The 16,712-nt window shown below is 48.4% G+C and overlaps 2 protein-coding genes across 3 annotated transcripts; one reads left to right on the top strand and one right to left on the bottom strand.

Annotated features, from left to right (window-relative positions):
* Nucleotides 1-1,681: 1,681 nt before the first annotated feature.
* On the bottom strand, nucleotides 1,682-7,351 carry PSMB9 (proteasome 20S subunit beta 9). 2 transcript variants are annotated; one of them, XM_055263084.2, is made up of 6 exons: nucleotides 7,221-7,351; nucleotides 5,058-5,125; nucleotides 3,873-4,004; nucleotides 3,133-3,262; nucleotides 2,762-2,903; nucleotides 1,682-1,862 (listed from the first exon to the last, which is right to left on the bottom strand). In XM_055263084.2, the coding sequence occupies exons 1-6, from the start codon at nucleotides 7,278-7,280 to the stop codon at nucleotides 1,735-1,737; spliced, it is 660 nt and encodes a 219-aa protein (XP_055119059.1). In that variant the 5' UTR covers nucleotides 7,281-7,351; the 3' UTR covers nucleotides 1,682-1,734. The 2 variants fall into 2 exon arrangements, with proteins under 2 accessions (XP_055119059.1, XP_055119060.1); XM_055263085.2 differs by having other exon boundaries at nucleotides 5,384-7,227.
* TAP1 (transporter 1, ATP binding cassette subfamily B member) lies at nucleotides 7,221-16,339 on the top strand. Its single transcript, XM_055263080.2, has 11 exons — nucleotides 7,221-8,469; nucleotides 9,005-9,119; nucleotides 9,268-9,398; nucleotides 10,322-10,527; nucleotides 10,953-11,150; nucleotides 12,341-12,469; nucleotides 12,628-12,816; nucleotides 13,376-13,549; nucleotides 13,794-13,956; nucleotides 14,275-14,411; nucleotides 15,760-16,339. Exons 1-11 carry the CDS (start codon nucleotides 7,872-7,874, stop codon nucleotides 15,964-15,966), a joined length of 2,247 nt encoding a protein of 748 aa, XP_055119055.2. The 5' UTR covers nucleotides 7,221-7,871; the 3' UTR covers nucleotides 15,967-16,339.
* Nucleotides 16,340-16,712: the final 373 nt, after the last annotated feature.

The raw sequence follows: 16,712 nt of genomic DNA on the forward strand, positions 1-16,712 counted from the left end.
ATTTCTCTTGTTGACTCAGGGCTTGTGCTACCACGCAGTGCAGCTCTGCACCTGAGGCCTGACGTCAGGGCAGAGCTGGGAGAAAAAAGGGGAAAACATTGAAAACCGAGTCCCCAGGAGGGGCCCCTCTCCAAGTTTTGACCCTCTTCACAATCCACCTGCTTTTGTTTACTTTTTGGAGTCCTTGAGTACTTGCTTTTTGTATACTGCCCAGAATTTCTACTTGTGACCAGTGGGAAAAATGGGCTATTTAAAATCTCAAATAAGTTAAATATCATGGCTAGAAACAACTTCAGGCATCTGTAATTTTAGATTGTTTCTTTACACTCCAGGGGGATGTGATTGTTTTAGAGTTTTGAATTTGTATTTTTAGCCTGAGATCCTACTAGTATGTCTGTTGAATATGCCTGTTGACTGCCCGCTTGTTAGCAAAATGGCATTGAATGTTGGAACTGTAAACTACATTAGAAATCATTCAGCACCATCTTTTGACAGAAAAGCATATGAGAGTTCACTCCTGTCACTCAGGAAGTGCAAGGCAAAGATAGAAGCGAATTAAATTTGTTTTAATACAGTTACTCAGCCATCTGATAACAGTTTCCTAAGTGCCAACGAATGTATGGGGCTATTTATTGCAGATTTTAAGATGATATATGGGGATTGAGGGAATGGGAAGTTTTAGGGAGTGGTAGAGGAAGGGCATATAATAAAACTGAATCCCAGATCCCAGTCTCAGAACTTATTTTGTGAGCTTGGTCAAGTGATTTAATCTTTCTAAACCTCTATGTGTCCTATAGAAGTAATAATAATACCTATATAGGGTTGGGTGGTTTTTTTGTTTGTTTTTTTCTTTTTTCTTTTTTTTTTTTTTAAGATAGGGTCTTTCTCTGTCACCCAGGCTAGAGTGCAGTGGCGCAATCACAGCTCACTGTAGCCTGAAACTCCTAGGCCTAAGCAATCCTCCAACTCAGCCTCCCAAGCAGCTGGGACTACAGGCATGCACCACCACACCCGACTCATTTTTGAAATTTTTTGTAGAGATGGGGTTCTCACTATGTTGCCCAGGCTGGTCACAAACTCCTGGGCTCAAGCAATCCTCCCGCCTTGACCTCCCAAAGTGCTGGGATTACAGGTGTGAATACAGGGGTTTTTTTGGTTTGAATTTTAAGAGATAAAATTTATAAAACATTTAGCCAATGCCATAAATGTAGCTTCTTTTGGTTATTGTCATTATTCTTTGAAATTCACAAGTGCCCCAAAATATTTAAGCATTTTTCATGTATTGCTCTTTAATATGAATGAACGCATTATGAAAGGAATTCTTTTACATGTGAGTTTGCTGATAGTCTTAGCTAATTCTCATGTGTGTGGGTGTCTTGCCTATCTGTCAGTCTTAGCCTCAAAGAAAAGAGTCCCATCACCTCACTTGCATCGTCATCCCTTGGGCATAAGAATGAGAATTTTTATTGTTTGTACTACTTCAAAATCATTCAGTACATGATGACCTGTCATGTATAGGGCTCTTTATATTTCTAGTTTAGTCCCTTTTGTTTTCTCTAGGAAAGATGTTTTAGACCTGGGACAAAAGAAGAAAGAGTGTATGCTGACATCTAGGAGGGAAGCAGCCCCCTCCCCTAAGCTCCATCTCCCTGAGCACTCATTTCCCAATGACCATACCAGGTTTTGGTCCTAGAGAGTTTATTACAAAATAAGAAAGAGAAGTCTGAGGAAGTTTCACTCATCATAGAATTTTGGCAGTTCATTGCCCAAGATGACTCGATGGTCCACACCAGCAGCTGTAATAGTGACCAGGTAGATGACACCCCCGCTTGAGCCATCCCGGCTCATGGCCAGAGCAATAGCTGCAGAGGGTTTCAAATTGGAGAGAGGGAGAGACAGAATGGCTTAGCTTCAAAAATCTTTTTACTCCCCGTCCATCCATATGCCTACTACGGCTTTCACCTCAAAACTCATCTTCCAGAAAGGCATATTTAGTGGTGTACTGGTAAATCAGTTTTTTTAAAAAAAGGCTTCCATATGTGGCATCTGCTGATGTCCATGGTGTAAATGCTCCCGCTATGATGAATTGCAAGTTACAAATAGCTTAACAAGCAGCTCACAAATCCTTGACTATTTAACAATCAGCTCTCATGAGTGGTCCCAAGCCAGCCTCAGCACACCTCAGCATACCACTGGTTCTTTTTTTTTTTTTTTCATGCAGGGTCTCACTCTGTCACCTAGGCTGCAGTGCAGTGGTGCAATCACCACTGCACTACAGCCTTGATCTCCCCGGCTCAGATGATCTTTCCACCTCAGCCTCCTGAGTAGCTGGGACTACAGATGTGCACCACTATGCCCAGTTCATTTTTTTTTGTACTTTTTTTGGTTGTTTTTTGTAGAGACAGGGTTTCACCATCTTGCCTAGGCTGGCCTCAAACTCCTGGGCTCAAGTAATCCTCCTGCCTCAGCCTCCCAAAGTGTTGGCATTACAGGTGTGAGCCACTGTGCTTAGCACACTACTGGTTCTCACAGTGACTGTGTATCCTCATTTGATTTACTCAGAACAGCCCTGGTTTTTCCGTATTGCCCAAGAGCCCCATTGAGCTTTGCATATGTCCTGCCCCTTTTCACTCTTAAAAGTGTACCAGACCAGGCATTAACTTAAATGGTCACCCCTGTATTTCTCTTCCTGTTCCTCATAATCTACTTCCTTCCCATGTTTAAAAGCCCTCCCCAGGTACCCTTCCGCTTGGCTGGTTACCGTCTGTGGTGAAGCGCCTGCACTCCTCAGGAGACATGCCTGGCTTATATGCTGCATCCACATAACCATAGATAAAGGTGCTGCCGGAGCCACCAATGGCAAAAGGCTGTCGAGTCAGCATTCCTCCCAGGGTTCCATATACCTGGGAGATGGATCTTCAGGTTAAAGAATCATCAAGCCCTTCCTTCCCACTGAGACATTAAGTGGTCTCTGCACCCTGCAATGAAGCCCTGGTATCTCATATCCCCAAAGTACTATGCTTTCAGAGGTAGTGTCCTTGGAACTCATTGCTAGAATGACATAGGACTTCCATCTCCCTCTGCAGGAGAGTGGGGAAGCCCAGAGGAGAGAGTGCTTTGGGAGAAACTCACCTGACCCCCTTCAAGTTGGTCCCAGCCAGCTACCATGAGATGTGCAGACAAGTCCTCTCGATATTTATAGCTGATATTTCTCACCACATTTGCAGCAGCCAAAACAAGTGGAGGTTCCTCCAATTCTATCCTGAAGGAAATATTAGGAATAAAGGTTGATAGAATTTTAAGTCTCACTCTCCTATACTGTTACCATCATCCCTGCTAAACCACCCCTGAAAACTGTAACTGCAATAGCTCAAACTGCAGCCTCCCTCCCACATGTACAGGGGAACCAGAGTCCCACACCACCAACTGGTAAGAAGATTTCAATTGCTCACTCTTTTGCTCAGCCCCACCCACATAACTTTCTTTTGGCTGCAAGGGCCCTGCCCTTATGGGGAAAAGCAGATAAGGTTACTTCCATCCCAATGACCTTGATTTCTCGTTTGGTAACTGCCTGATATTATGGTGGGTCACAATATCACCTTCTTCCTGATTATTTATATTAGGATAGTGACTTACAGCTTTTAAACTGTGTTCACATATAGAACGTGATTCTCAAAATAACCATCTTATGAGGTGCTATATTATCTCCACTTTACAGATGCAGAAACTGACAGATTCAAGTGCCAGCAGGAGCCAAAACAAGAATCTTCCATTTCCCAGTGTCCAGCTCCTGGAACAGCACACTGTACAGGGATTCATGCAGGTTGGGGGAGCTCTAGTGGGTGGGGAGTCAGAACTCCAGAGCTTCATACCCATGGAGCTCCAGCTGGTACGCGGCCATGTCGGCCACAGCTTGGGCATCGGCAGCTGAACCAGAGAGTGCACAGTAGATGCGCTGGTGCAGGGGGGACAGCTTGTCAAACACTCGGTTCACCACCGCCTCGCTGTCAGGAGGGAGTCAACAGTCACCAAGTTAAAACTCAGGTATATATATATATTTTTGAGACAGTCTCACTCTGTCACCCAGGCTGGAGTGCAGTGGAGCAAGCTTGGGCTCACTGCAACCTTCACCTCCCAGGTTCAAGTGATTCTCCTGCCTCAGCCTCCCGAATAGCTGGGATTACAGGCACCCACCACCAAGCCCAGCTAATGTTTGTATTTTCAATAGAGACAAGGTCTCAACATGTTGGCCAGGCTGGTATCGAACTCCTGACCTCAAATATCTACCCACCTCGGCATCCCAAAGTGCTGAGATTATAGATGTGAGCCACTGCACCCAACCAGAACTCAGGACTTTTTGAAGGTGATCATTCAATGTCTCTCAAATTTATTTGACAAGAGAATAGCATGAAGTTTAATGCTTGGATTAAAGCAGGAGGCAAATAATCATCTCAGATATTATTAATCACTGCAGATGTTAATCAAAATTAGGCTTATTTTTCAGGCTTAGATTTTATAACAAAGCAAAAAATGCTAAGGTAAGAAAAATATGCCTCATGAATTTTCTTTGCTATTAACAATCTTGAGAGAGTTATGTTCTATGGAACAAAATGTAAGCAATATTGACCTAACCCCATATACTCATTTTGCATGTGAGGAAATCGGTTAGGAGGGGGAGAAGAGACAAAATAGTTCAATATATGGTAAATGAGAAACCAGATAGCTGCTTGACAGAATCATCTTTTTGATCCCTAAGCACAGATGGAAACAAGACCCTCAAAAATCTATCTCCTGTCCCCCTCTCAGACCCTATTCCTTTACACTCATCCCTGCACACTACTGGGACAGGTCACATACGCATTCAGACCCCAGATCCTCCTCCACAAATTCAGAGACCCAAGCACCCACCAAATAGCTTATCATAGTGGCTTTTGGGGAAGGTCAACTCCATTCCTCCAAAGCTCCAGTTCGCCAGTCTTTTCATGAATGGGTAAGAAAAGTGTGTATTTGAGGCCATTAGCTTCTTTCCAAATGCATACATCTGCACTTTTACTCACCCTGCAGACACTCGGGAATCAGAACCCATCACAACGCCCCCGTCAAACTCCACTGCCATGATGGTGGTCTGCAGAGACACACAATATGGAATGTCAGGGCAAGAAGAGCCTCGATGCCCTCATGTTAAAGAAGAAGAAACAGCCCCAGAGAGGCGAAGTGACTGGCTCAAAGATCACACAGTAACAGGCCAGAGCTGACTGTCAGTACAGGCTTTTTTTCCCTTCATCTTTCCACTTTCTCTATTGCTTCATCCGGCTGCAGGGGAATGCCACAGCCCAGCTGTGATACAACACAGAAAAAACTGTGTCCCTAAGTTCCAACTTGCCTAGTGGAATCCTCTCCACTGTAGAGAGGTGGAGATGAGGCTCCTAGAGGTAGAAGTGAAGCAGCTCCACGAGTGAAAATTCTCTCCACCGGAAGGGCTCATAGCATGTGCAGATGTGGTGTAGACCCAACACAGAGTAATTGACTATGATCTTGGGAAAAGAGGTCAGTCTATTTTTTTTTTTTTTTTTGGTCCACAATCCTCCACTCTCACCCCCCATTTCATCAGAAGTGAGCTCTTTCAATTTACTGAACACTGGAAAAAATCGAGGAGGGCAGTGGTTAGCATGGCCGGGGCAAGGCAGGAGAGAAGCAGCAAGGAACACATAGATGGTTGAAAATAAAAGTTTCAGTTATGGAATTTCTGATCAAGAGGTAAATACATATCTCAGCAGCCAGGAGGGTAAATTTGTACTAAGAGAGAATTTGACTGAGAAGTTTAAGCTGACTTTTCTAGGTCAAGAAAAGAATCAAGAAGAAGTGAGGGAAGATAAAGCTAGATTTTTTCTACTATTGAGTTGGAAGGAGCCTTAAAGATCCTCAGTTCAAATGAGGAAACCAAGTCACAGAAAATGCAAACGACTTATGCAAAGTCACACAGAGTTAACAGTAGACCTGGGACTAAAATTCAGGTCTAACTCTTATCCCTTGTTTCCACTTCTACTTCCTACTTGCTACTGCTCATTTGGCAGTGAGGGGAGATTTCCCAAATTATAAGTGGTTTCACTGTGCCTTTCTTACCAGGCCGTAAGTTACTCTGGCCCCAAAGGACGCTCCTCTGAGTATGCTTTCCGACGGACCGACTTATCATGAATAGACGGTCAAAGAACAGGGTTAGCACTCATAGGTGGGAATTGAACAATGAGAACTCATGGACACAGGAAGGGGAACAGCACACTCCGGGGACTGTTGTGGGGTAGGGGGAGGGGGGAGGGACAGCATTAGGAGATACACCTAATGCTAAATGACGAGTTAATGGGTGCAGGAAATCAACATGGCACATGGATACATATGTAACAAACCTGCACATTGTGCACATCTACCCTAAAACCCTAAAGTATAAAAAAAAAAAAAAAAGAACAGGGTTAGCTTCAAGTTAGAGGCTACTCCTCTATAACAAAGCCACCCCCAAGCCACGAGTGGTGGCAGTAGTCCAGAGCAGAAGCCAGCCAGCCAGTCTTTGGGCTGCCATCTGCCCCAGGCGCCCATCCTAAGCAAAGTCCCCCCAGTGGGCACATGGGAGTGGGCAGGGAAGACACAGGGAAGGGAGTAAGGCAGCATCTGGGCCAAGGAGAGGCCTTCCTGGGTCAAGGGAAGGGCATCACTGGTTAACACAGAACCCCCATTATCAGTGCTTGGGCTAAGAGTTGCCCAGTGGCAAGTTTATCAAAAGTCTGTGTGATGAATTGGTCCTTTTCAATAAGTGCCTACATTTCCTTCTCCCAAGTGCTGTTCTACTTCGCCCAGGGCACCATTGCCTCATCTCTTTGCACCATCCCCAACCCCCTTTCTTGATTTAACCAGCCCCCATTGTCCGGGACCAGAGTGAAAGCGAAAGCGCTTTAGAGTAGCTTCCCCTTGACGCTTCCAGCTAAGAGTCAAAGCACCCGCTTTTCCACCAGCCTCGCGTGCCTGGTCCCTTCACGGACACTCTAGACGACCCCCCTCAGAAAAGAAATACTCTATGCTCATTGCGGGTTGCAAGCGCTGGCTGCTAGAGGCGACCACCCGGAGCTCCCGTTGGTCTCTGCATTCACTTCTCCGCGCGCGCTTCCAGGGTCCCCTGGCCGTTGCACCTCCTCCACCCCTCTGCCAACCCTCAAGCCCAGACCCATTACCCCGGTGTGGACTTCTCCTGCCCGGGGTAAGTCCCCGGTTGGTGCTCCCGCCCGCAGCATCCCTGCCAGGCGCCGCTCTCCTAGCCGCCTGGGGCACTGGTTTCCGACCTGGGACAGCGCGCAGCCGACAGCCCCGCCCCTTCGCAGCGCCGCCAGGAGGCGCCTGGGTGCTGTGGAGGGGCTTTGCGCTCGGCGCTAACCTGTGTAGGGCAGATCTGCCCGGAGACAAGTGATGAGGCAGCCCCGCCCTGAGGCTGGGGTGGGAAAACTGGTGCAAGTGGAAAGGCAGGAGGCAGGGAGAGGCGGGAAGGGTGTGCGTGATGGAGAAAATTGGGCACCAGGGCTGCTCCCGAGATTCTCAGATCTGATTTCTACGCTTGCTCCCAAAATAGTCTGGGCAGGCCACTTTTGGAAGTAGGCGTATCTAGTGAGCAGGCGGCCGCTTTCGATTTCGCTTTCCCCTAAATGGCTGAGCTTCTCGCCAGCGCAGGATCAGCCTGTTCCTGGGACTTTCCGAGAGCCCCACCCTCGCTCCCTCCACCAGCCGCTAGTAGGGGCGGACCCCGCGGCACCTAGAGCCTCAGGCCCCACCGGGGCGCGGAGAGTCCCAGGCCCCGCCGGGACCGGGACTGGGACGGCGTCCGGGTGCCAATGGCTAGCTCTAGGTTCCCCGCTCCCCATGGGTGCCGCTGCCTCCCCGGAGCTTCTCTCGCATGGCTGGGGACCGTACTGCTACTTCTCGCCGACTGGGTGCTGCTCCGGACCGCGCTGCCCCGCATATTCTCCCTGCTGGTGCCCACCGCGCTGCCGCTGCTCCGGGTCTGGGTGGTGGGCCTGAGCCGCTGGGCCGTGCTCTGGCTGGGGGCCCGCGGGATCCTCAGGGCAACGGTTGGCTCCAAGAGCGAAAACGCAGGTGACCAGGGCTGGCTGGCTGCTTTGGAGCCATTAGCTGCGGCACTGGGCTTGGCCCTGCCGGGACTTGCCTTGTTCCGAGAGCTGATCTCATGGGGAGCCCCCGGGGCCGCGGATAGCACCAGGCTACTGTACTGGGGAAGTCACCCTAGCGCCTTCGTCATCAGTTATGCAGCGGCACTGCCCGCAGCAGCCCTGTGGCACAAACTCGGGAGCCTCTGGGTGCCCGGCGGTCAGGGCGGCTCTGGAGACCCTGTGCGTCGGCTTCTAGGCTGCCTGGGCTCGGAGACGCGCCGCCTCTCGCTGTTCCTGGTCCTGGTGGTCCTCTCCTCTCTTGGTAAGGGAAACGCAGGGCAAGAGGGGAGGACACAAGGGGACTGGGACAGGAATCAAAGGTAATTGTCAGTGAGGTAGAGTAGCGTGGGTTCTGGGAAATGTGGAGCAGGGGAAGAACTCCTAGCGTGGGTCTTGGAACACCACTTCAGTGTAGAAGAAACGGTACTGGACTGGCGGGGGCCAGAGGTTCTGGGCTCCATTGCTGGCCGGGTCTTGATTCTTTGGGCCATGCCAGAAGCGGGGAAATCCTTTGCTCTGGGGCCGAAGGGCGGGGCATCCTCATCTCTAACAGGAGGCTTTTCTACTTCATGATCTCCAGCCTTCCTAATAAAATCCTGAAAGTTCTGGTAGAGCAACCACAGGGTAGTGAGTTCCAGGGCAGCCTGTTTAGGTTCGGATTGAGACGTCAGTGTTTCCTTTCTGCTGATGCCCTCCAGGATAATGGTGAGGGGGAGGAGGCGTGGTGGGGCCAGTCTGACTGGAACTGACCTACTCAGACTTAATGTTTGTGCGTGACCTCTCTTCTCTTTCTCCAGGGGAGATGGCCATTCCATTCTTTACGGGCCGCCTCACTGACTGGATTCTACAAGATGGCTCAGCCGATACCTTCACTCGGAACTTAACTCTCATGTCTATTCTCACCATAGCCAGGTCTGGGGGCTGAAAATGGGGCACCCTGCAAATGAGGGAGTTGGAAGTTGGGGCTGCTGTCCAAAATGCACTTATATGGGGATACCTGGGACCTTCAATCTGTTCCCTGAACACACCCTGACCCCCTTTTTTTCCGGGTTCTTTCTAGTGCAGTGCTGGAGTTCATGGGTGATGGGATCTATAACAACACCATGGGCCGTGTGAACAGCCACTTGCAGGGAGAGGTGTTTGGGGCTGTCCTGCGCCAGGAGACAGAGTTTTTCCAACAGAACCAAACAGGTTTCTCCTGAAACTCTTTCATTATACACTATGTACTGTTTATAGCCTCATGCATCTGCTTTGATCCCCCCCCCGCTCTCTGTCTCTCACACACACACATACACACATTGTTCCTTCTCATTCTTGATATACCCTCTCTCTCTCTGTCTCTCTCTCTCTCTCTCTCACACACACACACACACACACACACAATTGCTTTTTCTCATTCTTGATATACCTCAGGAGCAAAATATTGTCCTCCTTACCGTAAGAAAAACCTAGAATTTTCATCTAGCATTTTCTCATAAATATATTCCTATGTATCCTTAGATAGAAACCATAGAATTTCAAACCTGGAAATTTTGAGCTCATAGAGACCAACTGCCTCATCTGACAGAGAAGGAAACTGAGGCCAAGACCCTAAATGCTGAAACTGCACAGTTACATATGACTAGAGACACACTTGGGGTTAGAACCCTGGTCTCTTGAGTGCTCCACAGACTTCGGCATGCTTTCTAGCACCACTAGAAACTGTACAGTTACATATGGCTAGAGACACACCTGGAGTTAGAACCCTAGTCCCAGTGAGTGCTCCACAGACTTTGGCATGCTTTCTAGCAGCACCCTCCTCCTCCATCTCTGTTATGTGACCAGTTTAAGCTCTTCCTGCCTGTGTGTATAACATGGGACATACAGGAAAATGGAAATTGACATGTGCATCAGTGACTTTATAATTAAAATGAAGGTCAGGCCTTTCCTCTTTAACACTCATCCTCCCTGCACTGAGATTTGCAGACCTCTGCAGAACCTTAACCTTGTTTCCTGCAGCCTCCTTAGAACCCCATGTTGACGCCCCTGACCCTGGCATCCTGGCTCATTGTCAGCTCCTCTCATCACTTGGAAGCTGTCTGATTCACCTCACTCTCTTCTCCCCAACCCTGCAGGTAACATCACGTCTCGGGTAACAGAGGACACGTCCGCCCTGAGTGATTCTCTGAGTGAGAATCTGAGCTTATTTCTGTGGTACCTGGTGCGAGGCCTATGTCTCTTGGGGATCATGCTCTGGGGATCAGTGTCCCTCACCATGGTCACCCTGGTCACCCTGCCTCTGCTTTTCCTTCTGCCCAAGAAGGTGGGAAAGTGGTACCAGGTAAGTTCATGAAGTTGGCCCTCTCTACACAGACCCTCATCTCCCAGACTTGGCAGACTCAGTTCCTCTCACATTGCTTTCAGTCCAACTTTCCTGGCACCCTTACTGATTCTCCAACTTCATGGAACGCCTGTCCCTGTGGTCCATGTTCCCAGGTTGCTCAACATTAATCTCCATACTCTTTGGGTCTTCTTTTCTAGCTTCTCCCCACAATCTGTCTTTAAGAATTTGATCCCCAACCCATTCTGAGTCATTTTCCTCTTCCTTGTATTTCTTTAGCTTCCAAGGGGCATAGCTGTGTCTCTTTCTCTTTTCTCCCTTTCCTCTGCCTCTTCTCACCTTCAACTTCCACATAGGTAACTCAGGTATTAGTGTCCCTGATGGTTTGCCAACCCCTGTGACATCTCTTGTCCATGTATCCACAGTTGCTGGAAGTGCAGGTGCGGGACTCTCTGGCAAAGTCCAGCCAGGTGGCCATTGAGGCTCTGTCGGCCATGCCTACGGTTCGAAGCTTTGCCAACGAGGAGGGCGAAGCCCAGAAATTTAGGGAAAAGCTGCAAGAAATGAAGACACTCAACCAGAAGGAGGCTCTGGCCTATGCAGTCAACTCCTGGACCACTAGTGTGAGCACCTGAAGATGAATACCCATTCCCTTGTCCTTAAGATGCCGTGACTCCATTCCTGTTCCGATGACCCTGCTCCCATTCCTCCTTTACTGGGAAATGGTTGGTTCAGTATTTTCATCCTAGCAACCTGAGGCTCAATGACTCTACTCAGTGTCCCTAGCCCCCTCCCTCTCTTTAAAGATGCTAGGTGGCTTCCTTTCAGTAGGTACATAAAATCCACCCAACCATGTGGATTGGAGAGATGCATGTCTTCCAGTCCTAGGGCCTTCCTTTGCCTCTCAGGGGAAGCATAGGGAGCCATAAATTCTTGCACCTGGGCCTGCTTCATGCTGGTACCTTGTAGATGTGTTAGTGAGAGTGATGGGAATAGTGGAAGCCAGGGATGAGGGACATCTGTGATGCACTGGAAAGAGAGCTACGCCAGTAATCTGAAGGTCCTGGCTTGATGATGCAATTTACTTGCCTTGTGATCATGACAACCAATTTACCTTCTCTGAGACTGTTTCCTCTTTATTTATTTGTTTGTTTGTTTATTTTTACTTATTATTATTATTTTTGAGCTGGAGTCTCGCTTTGTTGCCCAGGCTGGAGTGCAGTGGTGCGATCTGGGCTCACTGCAAGCTCTGCCTCCTGGGTTCATGCCATTCTCCTGCCTCAGCCTCCCGAGTAGCTGGGACTACAGGCACCTGCCACCACTCCCGGCTAATTTTTTTTTTTTGTACTTTTAGTAGAGATGGGGTTTCACCGTGTTAGCCAGGATGGTCTCAATCTCCTGACCTTGTGATCTGCCCACTTCGGCCTCCCAAAGTGCTGGGATTACAGGCGTGAGCCACTGCGCCCGACTGACTGTTTCCTCATTTTTCAAAAATGGAGTGATATAACCTTCTTTATAAGGCTCTTCATGTATTATCTGACATCACATGAATGAAAGCCTTTTGTGAAGAGTAAAATTCTCCCCAGACAAGGTGATAGTGGTGATGGTGGTGAAGATAACTGTGACTTCCATGATGTGCATTGAGTCAGACTCCATGGCGTCTCTGGTTCATTCTCCTGTCTGCCTATTGAGCCTGCCGATGTCACTTGGGAGAAAGGGAATTGATATTTCCTTTAGGTTAATGACTGCGGTTCTTTGTGTCCCCTCCAGATTTCTCTACCTTAGTCCCTTTTTTTTTGTGGTCTCTTTATAGATTTCAGGTATGCTGCTGAAGGTGGGAATCCTCTACATCGGTGGGCATCTGGTGACCAGTGGGGCTGTAAGCAGTGGGAACCTTGTCACATTTGTTCTCTACCAGAAGCAGTTCACCGAGGCTGTGCAGGTGAGGTCCCTCCGACTTCGTTCCCCAGTGTGATTCCTTCCTCTGACCCAGCACCGTCTGTGTGATTTCCTTCCATTCTTTACGCTTCTCACTTCGCATAATGCTGGCAAGCAGACTAGGTCTCCCACCTCACTTTCACTATTCTTACCTCCCTCTAGGTACTGCTGTCTCTCTACCCCAGAGTACAGAAGGCTGTGGGCTCCTCAGAGAAAATATTTGAGTACCTGGACCGCACCCCTCGCTGCCCACCCAGTGGTCTGTTGACTCCCTTATACTTGGAGGGCCTTGTCCAGTTCCAAGATGTCTCCTTTGCCTACCCAAACCGTCCAGATGTCTTAGTGCTACAGGTACAACCTACCACTCCCTGTATTCCACTGGCCCCAAGTGAAATTCTGCCATCCTAAATTTTCTTCCCACCTTCAGCCTCCTTACTGCCAAGCATATATCCTCCCTAACCCTTTAAAGGCAATAGTAAGCATCATCTGTTCCATAAATCTTCCCCAAACTCAAAAACCCAGTTTGGGCTTCCAAAGAGAATGAGAGAAGAGGTTTCGAAGAGAGTGCTCTTATATTCCAAGGAATTGCTGCAGCAAAATCTGTGTCTTCAGTCTTCCATCTTTCCTTTTCCTTTGTAATTTGGAATGTGATTTTTCCCTTTCCTGGTGGTATCTGACATCAAGTGTGTGGCATAGTGTGGTGCTGGGTCTCTGCCCTTGTCTTTGCCACATCTTCTATCTCTACTCCTTGGGGAGGCATCACCCAGAAATCTGTGCATGTGGGAGGGTAGGACTTTCTATATTTCTGTTTTTCTTCTGGGGTAAGACATCATGCTATGTAACAAGGCAATGACACTCTCAAGGTTAGAGGCCTGGGTAGCCTCTTATTGTGTGCTTCTCTGGCCTCTAGGGGCTGACATTCACCCTACGCCCTGGCGAGGTGACGGCGCTGGTGGGACCCAATGGGTCTGGGAAGAGCACAGTGGCTGCCCTGCTGCAGAATCTATACCAGCCCACCGGGGGACAGCTGCTGTTGGATGGGAAGCCTCTTCCCCAATATGAGCACCGCTACCTGCACAGGCAGGTATGCAAGAAGGTGGCATGAAGGAGGGTAGGGAGCATCAAATAAGAAGAGCATTCCTACTGAGCACTCTGAAAGGGGGGTTAGGGAATGATAAGAAACCTTGGGTGGAGATGGTGGTGTGGTCAGGAGGGAGGTAGTATGATTTTGTGACATGTTCTCAATAAAGATTTTGAGTCTTCGATCTCTAAGATAACCATACTCCCATGTGCCTTGTTCTATGACTCTTCATCATATTTCATCTCAGGTGGCAGCAGTGGGACAAGAGCCACAGGTATTTGGAAGAAGTCTTCAAGAAAATATTGCCTATGGCCTGACCCAGAAGCAAACTATGGAGGAAATCACAGCTGCTGCAGTAAAGTCTGGGGCCCATAGTTTCATCTCTGGACTCCCTCGGGGCTATGACACAGGTACTCTTTCCACTCATCTCACCACCCAGCCGTCTTTACCTTTGCTGAAACCCCAGTAGTCTTGCCTTTATCCTTCAGTACCTCTTGACTCATGGACATCAATTTGAAGTTGTAAGATCGTGCTCCTATGGCTTCTTCATCCTGACACCCTCAGGAGTCTGTTCACCTTCCCAGGATCTCCCCTATCCAGTTACAACTGTCAGATCTTGGTGTGTGTGAGTGTGTGAATGCATGAGTGTGTCTGTGTGCATGTGCGTGTGTGTACATGCACGCACACATATGGCTATACAGTTCTCATCTTGGCCCTTTGCTCTGCAGAGGTAGGCGAGGCTGGGAGCCAGCTGTCAGGGGGTCAGCGACAGGCAGTGGCGTTGGCCCGAGCATTGATCCGGAAACCATGTGTACTTATCCTGGATGATGCCACCAGTGCCCTGGATGCAAACAGCCAGTTACGGGTGAGGCAGTCGTCTTCTCAATGCCTATATCCCACCCAATCTTGCTTCTTTTATACGTCTTCTGTTAGTTTTACTAACATCATAATTATACAAACCAGTCCTTGCAATTCTCAGTTCCCAAATCCAGTTCCATTGGATGCCTCCCCAAGGAGTAGAGGAGATAGAAGATGAGGCAAAGACAAGACACCTAGAACCAGTTAAAAGAGACTATCTACAAACTACAGACTGAATTTCTTTCTTTCTTTCTTTCTTTCTTTCTTTCTTTCTTTCTTTCTTTCTTTCTTTCTTTCTTCTTTCTTTCTTTTTTTTTTTTTTTGACAGTGTCTCACTCTGTTGCCCAGGCTGGAGTGCAGTGGCACAATCTTGGCTCACTGCAGCCTCAACCTCCTGGGCTCAAGCAATTCTCCCCTCAGCCTCCCGAGTAGCTGGGACTACAGGTGTACACCACTATGCCTGGTTGACTTTTATATTTTTAGTAGAGATGGGTTTCACCATGTTGCCCAGGCTGGCCTTGAATTCCTGCACTCAGGTAATCTGCCCACCTCAGCCTCCCAAAGGGCTGGGGTTATAGGTGTGAGCCACCACGCCCAGTTCTATAGACTGAATTTCTAAAGGGAAACATAAGGAAAAGACCATCCTCACAACATTGTTTATTTTTAATTTTTTTTTTTTTTTTTTTTGTACAGACAGCATCCCACTATGTTGCCCAGGCTGGACTTGAACTCCTGGGCTCAAGTGATCCTCCCTCCTTGACCTCCCAAAGTGCTAGGATTATAGGCATGAGCTACCAGGCCCAGCCCATCCTAATCATATTAATATTAATTAAGCTAGTCTCTTTACACGCATTGTCACTCATTTATTCATTAGGAATCCTTCTGAGCTAGGCATTTATCATCATTCTACAGATGACAAAATGGAGGTTAAAAGAGGTTGAATAAGCTGCTCATATAGAGGTCTTATAGCTTTTGAGTGGCGCAGCCTTGACCCAAATTCAGATCTGCCTGATTTGAATGCTCCTATCTTTACTACTAAGTTATATTTCTTTAAAATCTAATATAAAAATTCCAAGTCCATGGGTAGAGAAGAGGACTGTTCAATAGTCTTTATTCTTCTGTCACGTGTTTCACCCTAGGACTCTCATTTTTATCCTACTTTTGCACCCTTCATGTAAAACAGTCCTTAATGAAACAAAAGGTTTGCGGAGAAGTACTCAGAATGGGAAACTTTGGTGTCCTTGGGGTTGTTAGCAGAGCCAGCAGTGATCCTGTGAGGTCAGTCCCTGGAAACACAGGTGTCTCCCTGGGCTGAGGGTAGTCCCCAGCTCTGACGGTCAGATGTCTTTCCTCAGGTGGAGCAGCTCCTGTATGAAAGCCCTGAGCGGTACTCCCGCTCAGTGCTTCTCATCACCCAGCACCTCAGCCTGGTGGAGCAGGCTGACCACATCCTCTTTCTGGAAGGAGGCGCTATCCGGGAGAGGGGAACCCACCAGGAGCTCATGGAGAAAAAGGGGTGCTACTGGGCCATGGTGCAGGCTCCTGCAGATGCTCCAGAATGAAAGCCTTCTCAGACCTGTGCACTCCATCTCCCTCCCTTTTCTTCTCTCTGTGGTGGAGAACCACAGCTGCAGAGTAGGCAGCTGCCTCTAGGATGAGTTACTTGAAATTTGCCTTTAGTGTGTTACCTCCTTTCCAAGCTCCTCGTGATAATGCAGACTTCCTGGAGGACAAACACAGGATTTGTGATTGCTTAGTGTAACGGAGTTTAGAGCCAGGGTTGATGCTTTGGTGTGGCCAGCACTCTGAAAACTGAGAAATGTTCAGAATGTACAGAAAGATGATCAGCTATTTTCAATATGACTGAAGGCATATGCTGGCCCATAAACACCCTGTAGGTTCTTGATTATTTATAATAAAAATTGATGTTTTGTACTGTGGTTTCTTATGTTTCCGGCATACCAAACGGCTCACTGCCTTTTGCAGTGCACTTTTCAGCAGGGGGTGTCTCCTCTTTTATCATCCTCAATGTTTTACCCCCTAAGTGCATCATCTTTTCCCTTAAGCTTTTTAATTCCTATGAGGCCCCTTCCACTTCCCCTATCCCCTTACGCCCACCCCCAAGAATGAGCAAGACCCCAGCCACAGGGCCCACCAGGGCACCAGCGGCCGCAGCTCAGAGCCGTGTCCTCTCCGAGGTGGCAGATGGGGCGGGCGCGGCCAGAGCAAGTGCCAGGCGGGAACGGAGGGACTGGGCGCGCCTCACAACTCACCACCTCGCCGGCTCCGGTCCTTCCTGGCTCGCCTG

Source organism: Symphalangus syndactylus, chromosome 23, assembly GCF_028878055.3.
Source record: "Symphalangus syndactylus isolate Jambi chromosome 23, NHGRI_mSymSyn1-v2.1_pri, whole genome shotgun sequence".
In the NCBI taxonomy this organism is placed as follows: Eukaryota; Metazoa; Chordata; class Mammalia; order Primates; family Hylobatidae; genus Symphalangus; species Symphalangus syndactylus.

What these genes read in the sequence shown, in the direction of transcription:
- PSMB9 (XM_055263084.2), bottom strand. Translation starts at nt 7,280, where the DNA reads ATGCTGCGGGCGGGAGCACCAACCGGGGACTTACCCCGGGCAGGAGAA. An exon ending in CAGGAGAAGTCCACACCGGG is followed by an intron (nt 5,126 to 7,220) that starts GTAATGGGTCTG and finishes GTGTCTCTGCAG; the next exon opens with ACCACCATCATGGCAGTGGA. An exon ending in ACCAACTTGAAGGGGGTCAG is followed by an intron (nt 2,904 to 3,132) that starts GTGAGTTTCTCC and finishes TCCATCTCCCAG; the next exon opens with GTATATGGAACCCTGGGAGG.
- TAP1 (XM_055263080.2), top strand. Translation starts at nt 7,872, where the DNA reads ATGGCTAGCTCTAGGTTCCCCGCTCCCCATGGGTGCCGCTGCCTCCCC. An exon ending in GGTGGTCCTCTCCTCTCTTG is followed by an intron (nt 8,470 to 9,004) that starts GTAAGGGAAACG and finishes CTCTTTCTCCAG; the next exon opens with GGGAGATGGCCATTCCATTC. An exon ending in AGGTGGGAAAGTGGTACCAG is followed by an intron (nt 10,528 to 10,952) that starts GTAAGTTCATGA and finishes ATGTATCCACAG; the next exon opens with TTGCTGGAAGTGCAGGTGCG.